Source organism: Vitis riparia, chromosome 10 (assembly GCF_004353265.1).
Source record: "Vitis riparia cultivar Riparia Gloire de Montpellier isolate 1030 chromosome 10, EGFV_Vit.rip_1.0, whole genome shotgun sequence".
Lineage (NCBI taxonomy): Eukaryota > Viridiplantae > Streptophyta > Magnoliopsida > Vitales > Vitaceae > Vitis > Vitis riparia.
Window position 1 is genome coordinate 14,408,264 of NC_048440.1, and position 20,716 is coordinate 14,428,979.

The 20,716-nt window shown below is 37.2% G+C and overlaps 2 protein-coding genes, 1 long non-coding RNA gene and 1 pseudogene across 4 annotated transcripts in view; 2 read left to right on the forward strand and 2 right to left on the reverse strand.

The window, feature by feature from the left end:
* The first annotated feature begins 5,205 nt into the window (after nucleotides 1-5,205).
* On the forward strand, nucleotides 5,206-6,138 carry LOC117923818 (chlorophyll a-b binding protein of LHCII type 1). The gene has a single exon (XM_034842288.1). It carries the CDS (start codon nucleotides 5,251-5,253, stop codon nucleotides 6,043-6,045), a length of 795 nt encoding a protein of 264 aa, XP_034698179.1. The 5' UTR covers nucleotides 5,206-5,250; the 3' UTR covers nucleotides 6,046-6,138.
* A 550-nt stretch (nucleotides 6,139-6,688) lies between these two features.
* Nucleotides 6,689-20,716, reverse strand: part of LOC117923817 (probable starch synthase 4, chloroplastic/amyloplastic) — a 62,116-nt gene continuing 48,088 nt past the window's right edge. Inside the window, exons 12-16 of one of the 2 annotated variants that reach the window (XM_034842286.1) lie at nucleotides 8,798-8,923; nucleotides 8,134-8,283; nucleotides 7,808-7,869; nucleotides 7,628-7,703; nucleotides 6,689-7,355 (exon numbers count right to left, since the gene is read on the reverse strand). In XM_034842286.1, coding sequence (XP_034698177.1) covers nucleotides 7,179-7,355; nucleotides 7,628-7,703; nucleotides 7,808-7,869; nucleotides 8,134-8,283; nucleotides 8,798-8,923 — 591 coding nt within the window. In that variant the 3' untranslated portion in view covers nucleotides 6,689-7,178. Of the gene's footprint in view, nucleotides 7,356-7,627; nucleotides 7,704-7,807; nucleotides 7,870-8,133; nucleotides 8,284-8,797; nucleotides 8,948-20,716 lie in introns of those variants that run through there. The other variant, XM_034842287.1, reaches the window with a different exon arrangement.
* On the reverse strand, nucleotides 14,732-14,834 carry LOC117924426 (annotated as a pseudogene).
* Nucleotides 16,155-16,881, forward strand: LOC117923819. The gene is made up of 2 exons (XR_004652688.1): nucleotides 16,155-16,236; nucleotides 16,469-16,881. It is a non-coding gene; the product is annotated as an uncharacterized LOC117923819 (long non-coding RNA).

Below are 20,716 nucleotides of genomic sequence, written 5' to 3' on the forward strand. Positions count from 1 at the left end.
ACTACTATGGTCATAATTTTCATGAACATACCTCCTTAGGATCACCCAATGAGACACTCTGTCTTAATCCCATGAGATATCATAGTGTCTTTATTAAGAATGCCTATTGTTACTGATTTCCATCAATAGTAACCCGATCCATAGAGAATATATGATCAACTTACGATTTCACATGTAAGTCAAAGCCGCTGATAACTTTAGCACAAACTCAATATTCTCTCAAGGTTGAGAGACAACGTAATAAAGCAACTTAGTGAGGTTAGGACTACTTGATGGCCTTAAGTCATAACTCACCGTAGGTCATGTCCAATGTGTAAACCATACACACTATTACACTTACCATGAGAAACTCATCCCTATGGTCAAGACCAATCATCTCTCCAATTAGGACGTGGTGCACTACAACCTCTAATAGGTTACCTAGACTTATGAACCAATTGTGTATAAGTCATCTATTTGCAAAAAACCCATGACTTGGATCTTCTGTGCAACTCCTAATGTACCCAAGTCACGTATAATGCAAAAAATATAAACAAGAATGCTCATAAAGTGTAATGCATGGAATAAATATAGATAAAAGTGAAACTAAATATCATTAAATAATAAATTCCAAATTTATTACATCATGTTATGCTTTTAAGAGCTCTATTGTAACAAATGTCAATACAATATTAAGGTTTGAAAACTTGATTAGAAGGTCTTGAAAAGTTACTATTTTATTACTAAATAGAACAAAATTCTATGAGAATAATGTCAAGATTCTTGAAGAATCGACAAAGTTATCACTTGTAGTGGATATCATATTCTAATTATGATGAACAAGAAATTCTTTGAAATAAAGTATTATATGTTTTCATATGACCAACTTGGTCCCTCAAGATTAACATTTATTGTTCTCACATGGACTTCACCAAAAAAAAATTCAAAAAATTCAAAAAAATTATTATCTAGTACTTGTGCATCTATGGTAACTTGTACTATACCAAGTGGTACTTTTATAAGACAATTTTCCTATCATTAGGGAGAGGAAAGTAGTTCTAGAAGAACGACTTGAAAAAAACAAAATTACTTAGAATGTATCGGCTTTGTCTCATCTTGATCCTCGAACAAATCAATGTGAACTAGAAATTCAAAAGATCATTTACTTGTACAAAATTGCAAATCAATTGCCACATGCATTCATTGATACGAAAAATATAACTAAGCATGTTTTTATTCTAGCTAGAAATACTCCAGCACGGATTGATGTCCCTATAGGACGATTACATAATGTCATAGCAAATGAATCTATGTCATGCCTGAAACGTGGTAGACTTGTCAACTCAAAATATACAATTCGTTGAAACAAAAAAAACGAGGAAAAACATATGAAAAGGTAGACACTCCTATAGAAGTTGTACCCAAAAATGATTTATTAAAATTGATTCAATTAGCCCCTTAAGAGGCATAAATTATACAATTAACCCATGAAAATGGCATAAATACCTCAAAATAATGAGATCTCAATTAGTTACATATGAGAGAAAAATGGGATTAAAAATACTTTTGTTATTGATAATATGTTTTCTTTCCAAGTGGCTATTGACATCATAAGAAATGATAAGGATCCGGAATAAAAAATTGTGGATGAATGCCAACATAATTGATCAAATGGAAAGAAGTAATCCAAATAGAGCTAAACTTGTTAGCAAAAAAAGAAGTATTTAGACCTATAGTCCAAACGCCTGAAAGCGTAAAGCTTATTAAGTACAAATGGGCTTTTAGACAAAAGCATAATGAGGAAAATAAAATCATAAAATAGAAAGTGAGATTAGTATAATAAGGTTTCTTGCAGAAACCTAATATTAACTATGAGGAAACATACTCTTTCTCATAAACATAATCACATTTCAATTTTTACTTAGTTTGACAGTCTCAAAAGAACTTAATATAAGTCCCTAAATGATTTAAATTGCTTGAAGCAAATATTACAAATCCTTGCAACATGTACTCAATCAAGTTATTAAAATAGGGGTATGTGAGTAACTCTATATGGATTAAAATAGTTTAAACGTATGTGGTACAATCACCTTAGCAAATATCTATTAAGGGGTATGCAAGTAACTTTATATGTCCGAGTGTTTTCATTAAAAAAATCAGAAATCAGATTTGCAATTATTGTAATATATGTTAACGATTTAAATCTTGTTGGGACTTGTGAAAAGCTAATAAAAATAGCAAGTTATTTAAAGAAATAATTTGAAATGAAAGATCTTAGAAAAACAAAGTTATGTCTCGACTTACAAATCAAGTACTTTCCAAATGGAATGTTAGTCCATCAATTAACATATACAGAGAAAGTTCTGAAGTGTTTCCATATAAACAAATCACACTCATTAAATTCTTCAATGGTAGTTCATTCACTTAAAGTGAAATATAACTCATTTCATCCTAAAGAAGATAATGAAGAACTAATTGGTCCAAAAATACCATATCTCAATGTTATTGGTGCATTGGTGTATATTGCAAATTATACATTACTAGATATTGCATTCTTTGTTAACTTGCTTACGAGATATAGTTTTGCACCAACTAATGAAGTCAAACATGTACTACGATATCTTCATGAAACAACTGACATGGGTCTATTTTATTTGAAATGATCAAAATCTCAATTGTTCGGATATACAGATGTTAGCTATCTTTTAGACCCCCACAAAACTCGATCTCAAACGAGGTATGTACTTACTTATGGTGGTATGACAATATCATGAAGATCAGTCAAGCAAATAATGGAAACTTGTGGACTACCCTCTATCAAAGGTAATGCTACATTATATGGAGATAATGTAGTTTGTATTGCACAAATTAAAGGAGGATTCGTAAAAGGTGATATAACTAAGTATATCTTTCCCAAATTCTTCCATACTCACAAGCTTCAAGAAAAAAGTAAAATTGATATTCAACAAAATTGTTCATTCAATAATCTAGCAAATTTGTTCACAAAGGTGTTACATTTGATTTACATGCAAAAAATTAAGATGAAACATTGGAATGCGAAGATTGAAAGATCTAATAGTTGAAGTGTTGAAGTGTTGAAGAAATCATAATCATATCTACATGACAAGAAGAATACTAATATGGATATACTACACTCTTTTTTCCTTCATCCAAGTTTTGTTCCATTAGGTTTTACTGGTAAGGTTTTTAATGAAACAATCACCATATTCTTATGATCATCCAAAGGAAAGTATTATAAAATATGAGAATTTGTAGCATTGTGAAAACTAGTGGATGATCATCTATAATGATGTACATTGCTTTATGACTTCCTATGAAATAAGTGAAACTTCTAATGAAAATTCATTCAATTTTCTTCCCAAGTATTCTATTTTCTTTCTTTCCCTTTATTTTTCTACAACATGTGTGTATATATATATATATATATATAAGAATCAACCACCACGTGATTGTTCAAAGATGAACTTCTTTTTTAGACTTTTAAAAATAGTTTTCAAAAATTTATCAAATGTCTAATTTTTGTAAAAGAATGTTTTCAAATATTAATAAAGTCTTTTAACTCATTTCAAAATCACTCTTAGTCAATGAAGGATCAAAATCTTGGCAACATAAATTTCACCTCATGTAAACATGTTAAGATTATACATTTTTTATATATATAAAATTAAGGTATTTATATTTTTGTATTAAAAAAATTGCAAATTTTTAAAATTTTAGCAATTATATCTAGGTTTGATATGTAATAATTGTAGGAATTCACTACCTTTGTTTTTTGTTTTTTTATTCTTATTTAATACATAATAAAAAAAAAATTAAGTAAATTAGAAATATGGGGCATAAAATGAATCATACTACAATTATTGACCATTTTCAAATTAATGTTAGTTATTTCTATTACATCAAAGTATATTATTTTCATGCTTGATAATTGTAAGTTTTTATATCATTTTACAATGGTCTTTAACCTCTATTTACAATGTATTATTTTGTATTTTAGGATATTTGATGAAATACAAATTTAGTTAAAAAAAAAATTATAAATGCAAATTACCTACAAACATTATTTTAAAAGAGACAAAAGGAATCAGATCGATTAAATGTGAAATAATTAGGTTGAGTGTGAAAATAATTGGGAAAAACTATTTTCACACTCAACCCAATTATTTCACATTTACTCAAGCCTAGGAAAGTCTGAAATTTAAAGATTTGGTTTGATTGAGAATGTTTTCCTAAATAGTTTTTAAGAATAATTCTTAAAAATAATTTTTAATTTTCTCAATTTATTCTTCATGAAAGTATTACATACTTTTATATGATTTAATAGTTTCTTAATAATTCTTTGTATTTTCAAATGTTGGTTCATAGAAAATAATTAAAAACACTTAAATCCCACAAACTTCTTGTAAAATAAATTATCAAAAAATTGTTTTCAATCAAAAGTTTAGACATAGTTTTTTGAGTTAAAAAACTAAGGATTTGGTAACTGTTTTAAAAAAAAAAATTTGAAAAATAATTTGTCAGAGTAATTTTTTTAAAATTGTTATTTAATATTTTGTATAATAAAAGTTTGTCTGAAATCTAAAATATTTTTAAATATGTTTTTAAAATATTTTTTTAATCATTCTATATATTTATATAATTATTTTTAAAAAATAAGTAAAAATAACAAAAAATAATTAAAATATATTTTTAAAAATATTATATTTTTATTTTTAATAACTGAAAGTAAAAAAACAATTTATTACTAAACGTATTTTTCAAATCTTTATTTTAAAAAATAAAAAATTGTTGTTAAAAATAACTACTGTACAGACCTAAATTTTGTTTTTAGTTACTAAACAATGCCTTAAATTTTATTTGTGGATTAGAAAGTGGCAGGTGGGCAGGTACGAAGTGTGATTTATTACTGCTACTACGGAATAAATGGAAAATCATTGGAAATCTCAAAAACTATTATGACGACAAACATCCCTGATATTTAAATCCTTCAAGATGGGAGTAATCCGAAAGCTATGCGTGGCTCACCCTGGTTGGTCGGAACGTATGAAAGAATCTAAGGAGTTGGTGGATTAGAGAGCGCCAGTTGGGCAGGTACAAACAAATACCAAAATCTTCGACCCCCAATAGCGTTTCAGATTCAGATATCAAAGGATAAGTATTCCTTCCCACTCACCTCCTATATAACTTCTTCCAGGGCTGCCAACCTCCATCACTCATCCAACTTCATTCACCTACTTTCTCACTCAACAAATGGCTGCCTCCACCATGGCTCTCTCCTCCCCATCATTGGCCGGCACCGCCGTGAAGCTTGGCCCCAATGCCTCCCAAATTCTCGGTGGAGGACGGGTCAGCATGAGGAAAACTGGCTTCAAGGCTCCCTCCGGCAGCCCGTGGTACGGCCCTGACCGTGTCTTGTACTTGGGCCCACTCTCCGGCGATCCCCCATCCTACCTCACTGGAGAATTCCCCGGTGACTACGGCTGGGACACCGCTGGCCTCTCAGCTGACCCCGAGACCTTCGCCAAGAACCGTGAGCTTGAGGTGATCCACTGCCGATGGGCCATGCTCGGAGCCCTTGGCTGCGTCTTCCCAGAGCTGCTGTCCAGGAATGGAGTCAAGTTCGGTGAAGCCGTGTGGTTCAAGGCTGGTGCACAGATCTTCAGCGAGGGTGGACTTGACTACTTGGGCAACCCCAGCTTGATCCATGCTCAAAGCATTTTGGCCATCTGGGCCTGTCAAGTTATCTTGATGGGAGCCGTTGAGGGCTACCGCATTGCTGGTGGGCCACTTGGTGAGGTGACCGACCCACTGTACCCCGGTGGCAGCTTCGACCCATTGGGGCTTGCTGATGACCCAGAGGCTTTCGCTGAGCTGAAGGTGAAGGAGATCAAGAATGGGAGACTGGCCATGTTCTCCATGTTCGGGTTCTTCGTTCAGGCCATCGTGACCGGAAAGGGGCCCTTGGAAAACCTTGCTGACCACCTTGCCGACCCAGTCAACAACAACGCCTGGGCATATGCCACAAACTTTGTTCCCGGAAAGTGAGTGTGAAAAGAGGGAGTTGGCTTACACAGTCGGTTGCTTGTGATGTAAATCTGTCTAATTAATGGAGATTTCATTCTGAATTTTGTGTGCTAATACTTAGTATATTCCAGTTGCTTTCCGTTTTCCGATCTAGTAGCTGTAAACCATAACATGAAAAGTGACTTAACTAACCCTCCTGACCCATCTCAATCACAGAGCTTCAGCCATCCTGAACCCTTAAAGCAAGATCCCAACATAACTGTAAATACTAAGCCAAGGATCCATTCAATAAAACGGATGATTCACGTAAATCTAGAAATGGCATAAAGGTATAACTGTTGGAAGTGGGCTGTGATGCCCAAGTAGGGAGCAATTTCTAGGAGTTTTATAACTGAACTTCTTGCTACTGAAAATAATAATAAAAAAATCTATCGGCCATGGGCCTTGTCAGTGAAGAAATCAAATCCACATTCTTGGACATCTTAGAATGTAACCCGAAACTTTCTTCCAACAGATATGATATAGAGCTTCTCTGGTATCTACAAAAATATTGAAGAGCCATTTCCCAGGCAAATGCAATAAACAAGAAGTTTGAAATATTCTGGAAATCACAGTTGGAGACAATAAAGAGGATCAAAAAATATTCCCAAAATAACAAACGACAGATCAACGTTAAAATTTCCATAATTTATTAAAATGTCGCATATGATTGAATGTATAAATACAAATGGTACATTCTTTACAATTACAACTCATGTATTAGTGTGCAAAAAATAACTGGAGCATTGGCCTCACTCTGTAAGAAAATCACTTACAAACAACATGAGGACACTATATACATCAGCAACAAAACAGAGGTTGCTTCCATGGATAAGTGAATAGTGAGATCAAATGTAACCCTAGAAAATCAGGAATACAGAAGGGAAACTTTCGCTTAACCTGACGTGTCAAGCCTTTCTTGGGAAGCCCCAACTTAAGGATTAACCATGCTGTAAGGGGTACCTGACTAGCCAGATAATCTCCTTCGAAGTTGCATTCAAATACCAAGCGATTCATCTCAGCTCTGACTTGACATGAAAACCAATGGCATAGCATGCCACAATATGGGCATATTAGGAAACCCAATTTGGCGCAAGGGATGGAAAAACAATATCTCAAACAAGACTTGCAGCCCTTGCTCTGGCTACAGATTTCTCATAAATTTCCTCATACTGTAAGGCTGAGGATTCCCAACTGAAATCTATATTCATGTCCTTCTTAACAAGCTTCTGCCAACTCTCTTTGTTTGTCTTATAGTGATTAAATGCACGTTCCAAAGCACCGTTTAATCCCTGTTAAGATATCCATGTCATGTGGAAATATCAAAACGATGGCAGCAAGAAAGAAAGTTAAAACAAACATTAAAGGATGCTGGATGAGGGTAAAAGGAAAATTTAGATGTGATATTTCTAGTTCTATGGCTAGCCCAGCTCAGGAAATTGATAACTCAAACACCAGTGTCAGAGGGACCAAAAGGAAAAAAAAATGCAAAAGGAAAAGGAATAAAAAGCAGAAAAAGAAAGAAATAAGATATATGAAGTAATAGCATATTCATACCACCTACCTGCTCATCAGGATTCAAAAATGTATAACCATTTCGAAACTGGAGAGGTATTGTATCATCATCAACATCGAAAACACTACAGAAGGAGAATACAAAATCTATGATTAAAAATTCTCTTAAACAAACAACCTCAAATCAAAGTGGAGAAAATAATACACAATTCAGGCAGTGACTAATAACCTGTCATTTAGACCACCAGTTTTTCTTGCAATGGGTATAGAACCGTATCTCATTGCTATCATCTGCAGAGAACAACTAGAGAAAAGTTCATAAAGGGAATAAACTTATTTAGGGATTTACGTCCCATGTGCATATAAAGGTGTATGGTACAATTATACCGAAGCCACATAATCTAAGCAATTTGATGACCTAAATTTCTTCTATAATATAATCCAAATTCTCATTTGAGGTTTGTAAAGAAAATATTGTCACCTCTTCAACTTTCTACATTACATGGTATTTGATATAGTTGTTCAAGATTTTATGGGCAAGATGGTAGACTTTACCTGTGTAAGCCCACAGGGCTCAAACATAGACGGGATAAGGAACATATCTGATGCTGCATAAATAGAATGGCTAAGAGACTCATCGTACTTTAATATCAACCGAATGTGATCATCACCTTTAAAATGGTTCGCAATACCCTCAAATTCCACCTACAAAAAGAACATTAAACATATCCCTTATTTCAGAGCCCACAACTATGTTGCACAAGTCATAATAACCACCTCACATGCAACACAATGATGGCCCCAGCCATCGAGTTACTTGCTCCAGTTACTTTTGAGTCCTATTGCACAGAATTCAAATAAGAAGAATGTTTGTATTCGTATACTTTTCCACATGTTTCTATTAAGAATTTCAAGATCAAATTTCAAAGTGGGGTGAGAATGTTCCTATCTATAAAAATAATCGAGTGAAAAATTCTTATTTGAACTATGTTTGGATTTATCTATCCATTGTGAAGATATTTTGGTTCTGATATTGACTAACCATATAAAATCAAATTCAACCATTCAGCAAGAAAATGAAACTGAACTAGGATTAGATTTCCATTACTAAAATCAACAAGTAGGTTTAGATTTTTATTTTTCTCAGTAATCCTTATTCAACAAATGCAAATAATGATAACATGGGTCTTAACAATTGAAAGAACAAGTTGAACATTACTTGAATATGTGGTACTGGGCTAGAACCAAGAAGTACAAACTGTCCTCCCAGCTCCAATGTGCGATATATTGCATGTCTAATAAGATGTATACCCTTCTGTGGCACCAATCGTGCTATGCAACCAACCTATTCCGCAATAGATCAAAGAATCTGTAGTAAGAAAATGATGTTCAAGCAGCTTCATCAAGCACCAATCAGGATAAATGAAGAGAAAAAATGGGTCTGTATGTTATTATGTTGGAAAACCGAAACTCATATGGAAAGAAATAACTTTATAAAGCTGTAAATTATTTATTAGTTGTCAATCTTTGTATTTTTGGGAAAGTAATTATTAGGAGTTATTTATTAGTTGTCAATCTTTGTATTTTTAGGAAAGTAATTGTTAGGAGTTATTCTTTCCTTTTAATTAGTGATTTAGTTTCCTAATTTGAAGGATTTGTATATGCTGTAAACTCTATAAAAGAATAATCTCAATGAAAGAATATTATTCCCGTGAAACGCTATTCTTCAACTTGGTATCAGAGCTAGCAATTTGCTTGTCGAAATCCTCCTTCTTCCTCTCTTTCAATCCCTGTTCTCTGAAACCATGTCGGATATTTCAAACGAGTCCACTACTGTTCCTCAACCTTCTCTGAACAATCCCATCATCACTGATTCTTCAAAAATCAGTCCTACCACCTCGAAATCTCACTCTATCCAAATCGCCACGATTCGCTTGAATGGTGGCAACTTTCTAAGATGGTCTCAATCAGTTCGGATGTGCATCAGAGGACGTGGAAAGATGGGCTACCTGACAGGTGAAAAGAAGGCTCCTGCAGTGGATGATCCGAACTATGCTATATGGGATGCTAAGAATTCCATGGTGATGACATGGCTTGTGAATTCTATGGAAGAAGACATAAGCTCTAATTACATGTGCTATCCAACAGCACAAGAGCTTTGGGAGAATGTAAATCAGATGTATTCTGATTTAGGGAATCAATCACAGATCTTTGAATTAACTCTCAAACTTGGTGAGATACAACAAGGGGAGGACAACGTCACAAAGTACTTCAACTCCTTGAAGCGGATCTGGCAAGACCTTGACCTCTTCAACACCTATGAGTGGAAATCTGCCGAGGATGGACTTCATCATAAAAAGACCATGGAAGACAATTGGATCTTCAAGTTCTTGGCTGGCCTTAATGTCGAGTTTGATGAGGTAAAGGGGAGAATCATTGGAAGACAACCCTTGCCTTCAATCGGTGAAGTTTTTTCAGAAGTTAGAAGAGAAGAGAGTCGGAGGAATGTGATGCTAGGCAAGAAGGGACCTGGAGTTGCTATTGAAGGTTCAGCCTTGGTTACCACGGGTGGAGGCTATAATAAAGCTACTGCGTTTCAGCGCAGATCAGATGAAAGACCACGGGTTTGGTGTGATTTTTGCAACAAACCTCGCCATACTCGTGAGAACTGTTGGAAAATCCATGGAAAACTTGCAAATTGGAAAGGAAAAACAGGTGACAAACCAAGCCAAGCCATTATTCCTACTGCTAATGAGGCTGAGACCAGCCCCTTCACCACTAAGCAAATGGAGTATCTTCTTGCACAGCTAAAATCCAACTTGACATCCGGTACTTCTAGTGTTTCTTTGGCACACACAGGTAATGAATTATATGCTCTATCTTGTCGTTTTAAATCTACTTCATGGATAATCGATTCTGAAGCATCCGACCACATGACGAATTCCTCAAACATGTTTGAATCCTATTCACCGTGTCCTGGAAATAAAAAGGTTCGGATAGCTGATGGTAATTTCTTACCTATTACAGGAAAAAGTCTAATAAAAATCTCTGAAGGAATAGATCTTAAATCTGTTCTCCATGTTCCTAAACTTACTTGTAATCTCTTGTCTGTTAGCAAATTATCTAGAGATTCTAATTGTTGTGTTATCTTCTATGAATCCCATTGTATTTTTCAGGACCAGAGCTCGGGGAAGACGATTGACAATGCTAGGATGATCAATGGTCTCTATTATTTCGAGGATAATTTACCTAGTAATAAAATTGCTCAAGGACTAAGTAGTATTAGTTCTCTTTCTGTTCATGATCAAATAATGGTTTGGCATTGCAGATTAGGCCATCCTAATTTCTCTTATTTAAAACATTTATTTCCAATGTTATTTCAAAAGGTTGATCATTTATCATTTCAATGTGAAAGTTGTTTATTGGCAAAGAGCCAACAAAAAACTTACATTCCAAAACCCTACTATGTATCAAAACCATTTTATCTTTTTCACAGTGATGTTTGGGACCTTCAAAAGTAACCACAATTTCAGGAAAAAAATGGTTTGTGACCTTTATAGACGACCATACACGTCTTTGTTGGGTATATTTAATGAGGGAAAAATATGAAGTCGAAACGATTTTTAAAGAATTTTACAGAATGATTGAAAACCAATTTCAAACAAAAATCAGTATTTTGAGATCTGATAATGGGACTGAGTACTTTAATAAAGTTTTGGAAACCTTTTCAAACGAGAAAGGAATTTTACATCAATCCTCGTGTTCTGATACCCCTGAACAGAATGGAATAGCTAAACGTAAAAATAAACACTTGTTAGAAGTAGCACGGGCTATGATGTTTTACATGAATATTCCAAAATACTTATGGGAGGATGCCATACTAACTGTTTCATATCTAATCAACAGGATGCCTACAAAAATTTTGCAGTATACCACTCCTTTGGAGTGCTTGAAAAAGGTATTTCCAGAATCTCGAATTAATTTTGAATTACCCTTGAAAATATTTGGTTGCACTGCATATGTACACATTCCAAAAAGGTCAAAATATAAGTTAGACCCAAGAGCAGAAAAATGTGTTTTTGTAGGATATACTCCTAATAAAAAGGGTTACAAATGTTTTAATCCCCTTACAAAACGTTTTTACACAACTATGGATGTTTCCTTTATGGAAAATGTCCCATATTTTACCAAAAATTTACTTCAGGGAGAGAAATTAGTGGAACCAAATTTTTGGGAAATTGTTGAACCTTTGCCTAGTGTAATTCTTGATATCTCTCTTGAAAAAGAAAATAAGGAAACTAAGCCTACTGAATCTGAATCTAAAATTGGTCTGTCAGAAGAAGAAATACTACGAATGAAAAAAAATAGAAACAATCTTGAGCCTGTGGTTCATTCAAGGAAAAAAGTCCCTAAAAGAAGTAAAGACCAGTCGATCATCCCAGCACATGGTCAACCGAAAGCCCTGGGCAATGGCTCTCTAAATGTCTCAGGTAACCCTCCTTCTATTCCTACTCATATACATGTTTCTTCTTCTTCTGTTACTGATCTAAGTTTACCATCACACTTTGGTCCAAGTCCAGAAATATCTGCACTCGAACCCGGTTTAGGATTATCCCCAATTGTTCCTGCACAGGACCTTGACCTTGATCTCCCTATTGCTCTTAAAAAGGGAACCCGAGCCTGCACTAAACATCCCATTGCCAAATATATCTCCTATAGTAACCTTTCTGACAACTATAGAGCATTCACTACAAATATTTCAAAACTTGTGGTACCTAGAAATATTCAAGAAGCACTAGATGAACCGAGTTGAAAATTGGCAGTGTTTGAGGAAATGAATGCCTTAAAAAAGAATGGCACTTGGGAGGTTGTAGATTTACCAAGGGAAAAAAAAGTTGTAGGGTGCAAATGGGTGTTTACAATAAAGAGTAAAGCAGATGGAAGTGTTGAGAGATACAAAGCCAAACTTGTGGCAAAGGGTTTTACTCAAACCTATGGGATAGACTACCAAAAGACTTTCGCCCTCGTAGCTAAAATAAACTCGATTAAAGTTTTGTTGTCCCTTGCAGTAAATTCCAATTGGCCCTTACACCAATTGGATGTTAAAAATGTCTTTCTTAATGGAGACCTAGAGGAGGAAGTGTTCATGAGTCCTCCACCAAGTTTTGAAGAAAGTTTTGGAGTTGGGAAAGTGTGCAAATTGAAGAAGTCCTTATACGGACTTAAGCAGTCGCCTAGAGCTTGGTTTGAGCGCTTTGGCAAAGTAATAAAGCATTATGGATATACTCAAAGTCAAGTTGATCACACGATGTTCTACAAACATTCAAATGAAGGTAAAGTAGTCATCTTAATTGTGTATGTTGACGATATTGTGTTTACTGGGGATGATTGCAATGAACTAGAGAAGCTGAAAGGGAAACTTGTTGAGGAATTTGAGATTAAGGACTTGGGGGCATTAAAATACTTTCTTGGGATGGAGTTTGCTAGGTCCAAAGAAGGTATCTTTGTAAATCAACGGAAGTATGTTCTTGATCTTCTTGATGAGACGGGTATGTTAGGATGTAAGCCTGCTGAAATACCTATAGAGCTGAATGTAAAACTGCAACCTACAAAAGCCAAGAATGTGAAGGACCGGGATCGTTATCAGAGACTTGTTGGGAGATCGATTTACCTATCCCATACACGCCCTGACATAGCATTCTCAGTGAGTATGGTTAGTCAGTTTATGTATGCGCCTGGACCAGAGCATTTGGAAGTTGTTTACAGGATTCTAAAGTATCTAAATGGGACACCAGGTAGAAGTCTTCTGTTCAAGTCACGAGGACACCTACAAATTGAAACCTACACCGATGCAGACTGGGCTGGAAGCATAGTGGATCGAAGGTCCACCTCTGGGTACTGTTCATTTGTAGGTGGCAACTTGGTTACGTGACGAAGTAAAAAACAGAACGTGGTTGCTAGAAGTAGTGCCGAGGCTGAATTTAGAGCTGTAGCTCATGGTATTTGTGAGATTATGTGGATAAGAAGATTACCGAAAGAGTTAAAGATGACAGGTTCATCTCTTATGAAGTTGTATTGTGACAACAAGGCAGCAATTTCAGTAGCTCACAATCCGGTTCTCCATGACCACACCAAACATGTGGAAGTGGACAAGCATTTCATTAAAGAGAAGATAGACAACGGATTGGTCTGTATGACCTATATCTCTACTGAGGAACAAGTGGCTGATGTCTTCACCAAAGGACTACACAAGAGGCAATTCGATTTTCTAGTTGGCAAGCTGGCTATGGAAGATATCTTTAATCCAGCTTGAGGGGGAGTGTTGGAAAACCGAAACTGATATGGAAAGAAATAACTTTGTAAAGTTATAAATTATTATTATTTTTTTTTTATCAGAAACGAAAAAGATTATATTAATAAAAGAACAAATACAGGGGAGAAAAAAGACAATAGAAAGAGAAAAAAAACCAAGGGAAGGATGAGAGGTCCTTCCTACACAACAAGGAAAAACACCCAACAAAAACACTAAAAACAAAAGAAACCCCATCAATCTTCAAACTCTTGAAACGTGTTAGCTGTATATATCTGTACATACCATAATGTGGTTGTTTCCTTAGGGATAATACCTTCCTAATCAGGTCTCTCAATTGTATATATATATATGTATTACTCCTCTGATAAATAATAAGAAATTAAGAAGTACCTTGATTCGGTTACATGGTATCAGAGCCATTGGCTCAAATTCTGGGAGGTGTCAAGATCGGCCGGTACCCGAAGTCCGGCGACCTGAAGCTGAACGCGTGAGAAGCAGGACGCATCAACTCACGCGCAGGCGCGTGGAGGAGCGTAGCAGCTTCTGTTGACCTTCGATCAGTTGCGTGGGTGTCGCAATCCCGTTCTCTGGCCAAGGTGATCTCGCTCCTCCATTGTTCTTTGAGATTCTGCCCTTGGGGTTCCGTGACTGAACCCTTTCCCGATCCCGATCTCTCTGGTTACCGCGAGTCATCGTTGCAATCCTCGAGAAAGAAAGAGAGAGATTTGTGGATGGTGTTGAGATTCTGCCATTGGGACGCATCGACGGAGATTGGTCAGATTTGTCACCATCGCCGGAACCTTGCCCCTCGATCCACCCTGCCCCTCGATCCACCTTCCTGAGACGCCTTCTTCTCAGATGCGCGTATTGTCGTCCGATACATCAGACGTTGGTGATGAGACCCAGCCATCACGAGTTTAGCGCAAATCAATCCTCACTGCTCTCTTAATTTCTTCTTCCAGGATTCGAACCCTGGTCTCAGATCCCGACACCCTCTCACGCCTTCTCTTCGACGCTGATCACCGGCGTTCCTCCTGCTCCGCCGCAACCCTAGATTCGCACTTTGCTCCGAATCTGGCCGACTGTTCCCTGTACATCACAGTCGCCGAAAACCGACGGTTGTGATTCTCCTTCCGCCCACCTTGGCAGCCACGACAGCAATCCATTTTTTCAAGGGGTTTTATAGTTGCTTTTGACGCAAGCTTTGACGCTTTTGACGCCTTCATGTAAGAGAGGTACTTGTCTCTTTCTTCTTGCTGTGTGGTGAATTGTAATTTCTGGTCTGGGCTGATTACTTTGGAGATTGAATTTTATTATCATGGAAGAGAATAAGAATTCTGTTGCTGATATAGTGCCCATTGTGTCAAAAATAACTGAACACAAATTAAATGGGTCTAATTACATTGAATGGAGCAAGACTATCAAAATTTATCTGAGAAGTGTTGCTAAAGATGATCACTTGACTGAGGAACCTCCTACTGATATCACTAGAAAACTTTGGTTGCAAGATGATGCACGGTTATTTCTGCAGATGAAAAACTTTATTAATAGTGATATTGTTAGTTTGCTGAGCCATTGTGAATTTGTTAAAGAGCTAATGGATTATCTTGATTTTCTGTACTCTGGAAAAGGAAATGTCTCTCGGATGTATGATGTATGGAATGCCTTCCATTGTCCTGAAAAGGGAACTAAATCCCTCACTGCATATTTTATGGACTTCAAGAAGGTATATGAGGAATTGAATGCACTTATGCCTTTCAGTCCGGATGTTAGAGTACAACAGGCTCAACGGGAACGGATGGTTGTTATGAGCTTCTTATCCGGTCTCCCATCTGAGTTTGAGACTGCCAAATCTCAGATTCTTTCTGGTTCTGACATTGGTTCCCTTCAGGAAGTTTTCAGTAGAGTTCTACGAACTGAGAATGTCTCATCTTCTCAGCACACCAATGTTCTTGTTGCCAAAGGAGGAAATGCAGAAAATACAAGAAGGGTGAATAATAGGGGCGGAAACAGGGCATTCGAAAATCGTGGCAATGATTCAAGTACTATTGTGTGTTTTTACTGCCATGAGGCTGGCCATACCAAGAGAAACTGTAGGAAATTGCAAAATCGAAATTGGAGAATTCAAACTGCCAATGTTGCTACATCTGATACTGCTACATTTTCAGACTCCTTAGACAAGATCGTCACTATGACAGCAGAAGAGTTTGCCAAATATTCACAGTATCAAGACGCACTGAAAGCATCTACTCCTGTTAGTACTCTGGCAGAGTCAGGTAAAACATGTCTTGTCTCCTCCTCAAACAAATGGATAATTGATTCAGGTGCCACAGATCATATGACAGGTAATCATAAAACTTTCTCTACCTTCAGAACACATTCTGCTCCCCCTGTTACTGTTGCTGATGGTTCTACCTATGAGATTAAAGGGTCTGGGACTGTGAAACCAACATCTTCTATTACGTTATCGTCTGTGTTAAACTTACCAAATTTGGCCTTTAACCTAATCTCTGTCAGTAAACTTACCAAAAATCTGAATTGTAGTGTCTCATTTTCCCTGATCATTGTGTGTTTCAGGATCTTATGACGAAACGGACATTTGGTAAAGGACATGTATCTGATGGGCTCTATATTCTTGACGAGTGGGTACCTCGACCAGTTGCATGTGTCAGTACTGCCTCTCCTGTTGAAGCTCATTGTCGGTTAGGACATCCTTCTCTATCGGTGTTGAAGAAATTATGTCCTCAGTTTGATACTTTACCTTCATTAGATTGTGAGTCGTGTCATTTTGCGAAGCATCATCGTAGTTCTTTAGGCCCAAGGATTAATAAACGGGCTGAGTCTTTGTTTGAGTTAGTACATTCTGATGTTTGGGGTCCGTGCCCTGTTACTTCTCAAACTGGGTTTCGATATTTTGTTACCTTTGTGGATGATTTTTCTCGAATGACTTGGATTTATTTTATGAAGAATCGTTCAGAAGTGTTTTCCCATTTTTGTGCTTTCTCTGCTGAGATTAAAACCCAATATGATGTGTCTGTGAAAATATTAAGAAGCGATAATGGAAAAGAATATGTGTCTAACTCATTTCAGAATTACATGAGTCACCATGGGATTCTTCATCAAACATCTTGTGTTGATACTCCTTCTCAAAATGGGGTTGCTGAAAGAAAAAACAGGCATTTACTTGAGACAGCTCGTGCACTCATGTTCCAGATGAAGGTTCCGAAACAGTTTTGGGTTGATACCGTTTCCACAGCTTGCTTTCTGATCAACCGTATGCCCACTGTAGTGCTTAAAGGTGATATTCCGTACAAAGTAATACATCCACAGAAATCACCTTTTCCCCTTGAACCAAGAATTTTTGGATGTACATGCTATGTTAGAGATACAAGGCCTTTTGTTACTAAACTTGATCCTAAGGCGTTACGGTGTGTTTTCTTGGGGTACTCAAGACTGCAAAAGGGCTATAGATGTTTCTCGCCTGATCTCAATAAGTATCTAATTTCAACGGATGTTGTGTTTTCCGAAGACACATCCTTCTTCTCTTCACCCACAAGTTCTGCAAGTGAGGAGGATGAAGAATGGCTCGTGTATCAAGTGGTTCATTCAAGACCAATTGCTGGACAATCAAGTGTGGTTGATTATGATGCGTCTCTTGCTCATTTGGGTCCTGTTGTTAATATTCCTCCTGCTCCAGACAAACCACCCATTGTCCAGGTGTACTCTTGGCGCCCAGTGACAACAGATACATGTCCTGCACCAGCTCCTTCGTCATCTGATCCTTCCAGTGATCTCGACCTTCCTATTAGCCTTCGAAAAGGTAAACGACACTGCAAATCTATCTATTCCATTGCTAACTTTGTGTCTTATGATCACCTGTCATCTTCCTCAAGTGTCCTTGTAGCCTCTATAGATTCTATTTCAGTACCTAAAACTGTTACAGAGGCGCTGAATCATCCTGGGTAGAAGAATGCAATGCTTGAAGAAATCTGTGCATTGGAGGATAATCATACATGGAAACTTGTTGATTTGCCTCCAGGAAAGAAAGTTGTTGGCTGCAAGTGGGTCTTTGCGGTAAAAGTTAATCCTGATGGCTCTGTGGCACGACTGAAAGCCAGACTTGTAGCTAGAGGATATGCTCAGACATATGGAGTAGACTATTCTGATACTTTCTCTCCTGTTGCCAAACTCAATTCAGTTCGACTATTTATTTCTATTGCTGCTTCCCAACAGTGGATGATACATCAGTTAGACATCAAGAATGCTTTTCTTCATGGTGATCTAGAGGAAGAGGTCTATCTGGAGCAACCTCCTGGGTTTGTTGCTCAGGGGGAGTATGGGAAGGTTTGTTGTCTGAAAAAAGCTCTCTATGGATTGAAGCAGAGTCCCCGTGCTTGGTTTGGAAAATTCAGTAAGGAGATTCAAGCATTTGGCATGAACAAGAGTGAGAAAGATCACTCCGTTTTCTACAAGAAAACAGTTGCTGGTATCATACTTCTTGTGGTCTATGTCGATGATATAGTTATTACAGGAAATGATCATGCAGGAATCTCTGATCTTAAGACATTCATGCATTCCAAGTTTCATACAAAGGACTTGGGTGAACTGAAGTATTTCCTGGGAATAGAAGTATCAAGGAGCAAGAAAGGGATGTTCTTATCACAGAGGAAGTATGTGTTTGATCTGCTTAAAGAGACCGGTAAGATAGAAGCAAAGCCATGTACTACCCCGATGGTGCCTAATGTACAACTTATGCCACATGATGGAGATCCCTTCTACAACCCTGAAAGGTATCGGAGAGTGGTTGGGAAGCTAAATTATCTCACCGTGACGCGACCAGATATTGCATATGCAGTAAGTGTTGTTAGTCAGTTCACATCTGCGCCTACAATAAAGCATTGGGCGGCTTTAGAGCAGATTTTGTGCTATCTAAAGAAGGCTCCTGGTCTAGGCATACTATATAGTAGTCAGGGACACACTCGTATTGAGTGTTTTTCTGATGCGGATTGGGCAGGTTTTAAGTTTGATGGAAGATCCACTACAGGTTATTGTGTGTTCTTCGGCGGGAATCTAGTGGCTTGGAAAAGTAAGAAGCAGAGTGTTGTATCCCGTTCGAGTGCAGAATCTGAGTATAGGGCCATGGCATAGGCTACTTGTGAAATCATATGGATACATCAACTCTTATGTGAAGTGGGAATGAAGTGCACAATGCCAGCAAAGCTTTGGTGTGACAATCAAGCCGCTCTTCATATTGCTGCGAACCCAGTCTATCATGAAAGAACCAAACACATTGAAGTCGATTGTCACTTCATTCGTGAAAAGATTGAGGAAAATCTAATCTCTACTGGCTATGTGAAGACTGGAGAGCAACTTGGGGATATTTTTACAAAAGCTCTAAATAGAATTCGAGTTGAATACTTTTGTAACAAGCTGGGCATGATCAACATCTATGCTCCAGCTTAAGGGGGAGTGTTAGCTGTATATATCTGTACATACCATAATGTGGTTGTTTCCTTAGGGATAATACCTTCCTAATCAGGTCTCTCAATTGTATATATATATATATGTATTACTCCTCTGATAAATAATAAGAAATTAAGAAGTACCTTGATTCGGTTACGAAACGCAAGCCCCAATCCAATTGAGTTGTAGAATGCTTAGAGGAACTCCTCTAAAAGCTTCAGTACAAGAAGCCCATAGAGAAGAATAAAACCGGATCAAATCCCAAACCATCTCTTCCGTTCTCCCTTTATCCTCAAAGATCCTATTGTTTCTTTCTTCCCACACCATCCAAATCAAAGTAAGGCAAGCAATTTGCCAAAGTGTCTTGCCTCTTAATGAGTTCCCCAAGCCTTTAAAAGAAATAACCAACATGTCCTCAAGGCTCCTTGGAGGGACCCAAATCAAACCTACTAGATTGAACAACCTGTGCCAAAGTCCAATGGTAACGGGACAATAAAGAAAAAGGTGGTCAATCGACTCTCCATTTCCTTTGCAAAGAATGCACCATTGAGGACAGAGGGCTTTGTAGGGTCTTCTCAATTGCAACTTGTCATTAGTGTTTACCTTCCCATGTGCTACTAACCAAGCGAGGGCCTTAACCTTTGAAGGGACTTTTGAGCTCCATAAAAACTTGGCCGGAAGGAACATTAAAGGATTTGAAACTTTTGACAAGGCATAAAAAAAAAATTTCACTGAAAACGAGCCTGACGAAGACAAAGACCACGCTCTTGAGTCTGATGAAGAAGGGGAAAGAAGCACAGAATTAAGGGAGCACATTAATCTCTAAAGGAGATCAATTTCTGAATCCGTTAGATTGCGGCGAAAGTTAAAATTCCAAGACAATGGTAAGGAATTGCCAAGACATTTGAGACAGTGAGATTTTTCACAGAAATAACTCTGTAGAGATCAGCAAATTGAGAACACAAAGTTTGGTTTCCCCACCAAAGATCTTCCCAAAACCGAATTCTCTCCCCATTGCCCACCACTAGGCGGACAAAAGGGGAGAACTCCTGGAAAACTTGAGCAATAGCCTTCCAAGGACATCTGTGAGACCATCTAACCACCATGTTGGCATCCCATCCATTAGGATGTGTCCCATATATACTCGCAATAACCTTATGCCAAAGACCGCTCCTTTCTCTAGGGAACCTTCAAAGCCATTTCCCTAAGAGGGCAAAATTTCTCATAGAAGTCTTCCCAAAGCCCAAACCTCCCATCTCCTTTGGTCTACTAACAACCTCCCATCTGATTAGGTGATCTTTCTTCCCTTCCCCGGCCCCAGACCAAAGAAAATCCCTTTGCATCTTCTCAATCTTTGAAGCT

Bases quoted from the DNA above. Each gene is read 5' to 3' on its own strand.
- LOC117923818 (XM_034842288.1), top strand. From the start codon at position 5,251: ATGGCTGCCTCCACCATGGCTCTCTCCTCCCCATCATTGGCCGGCACC.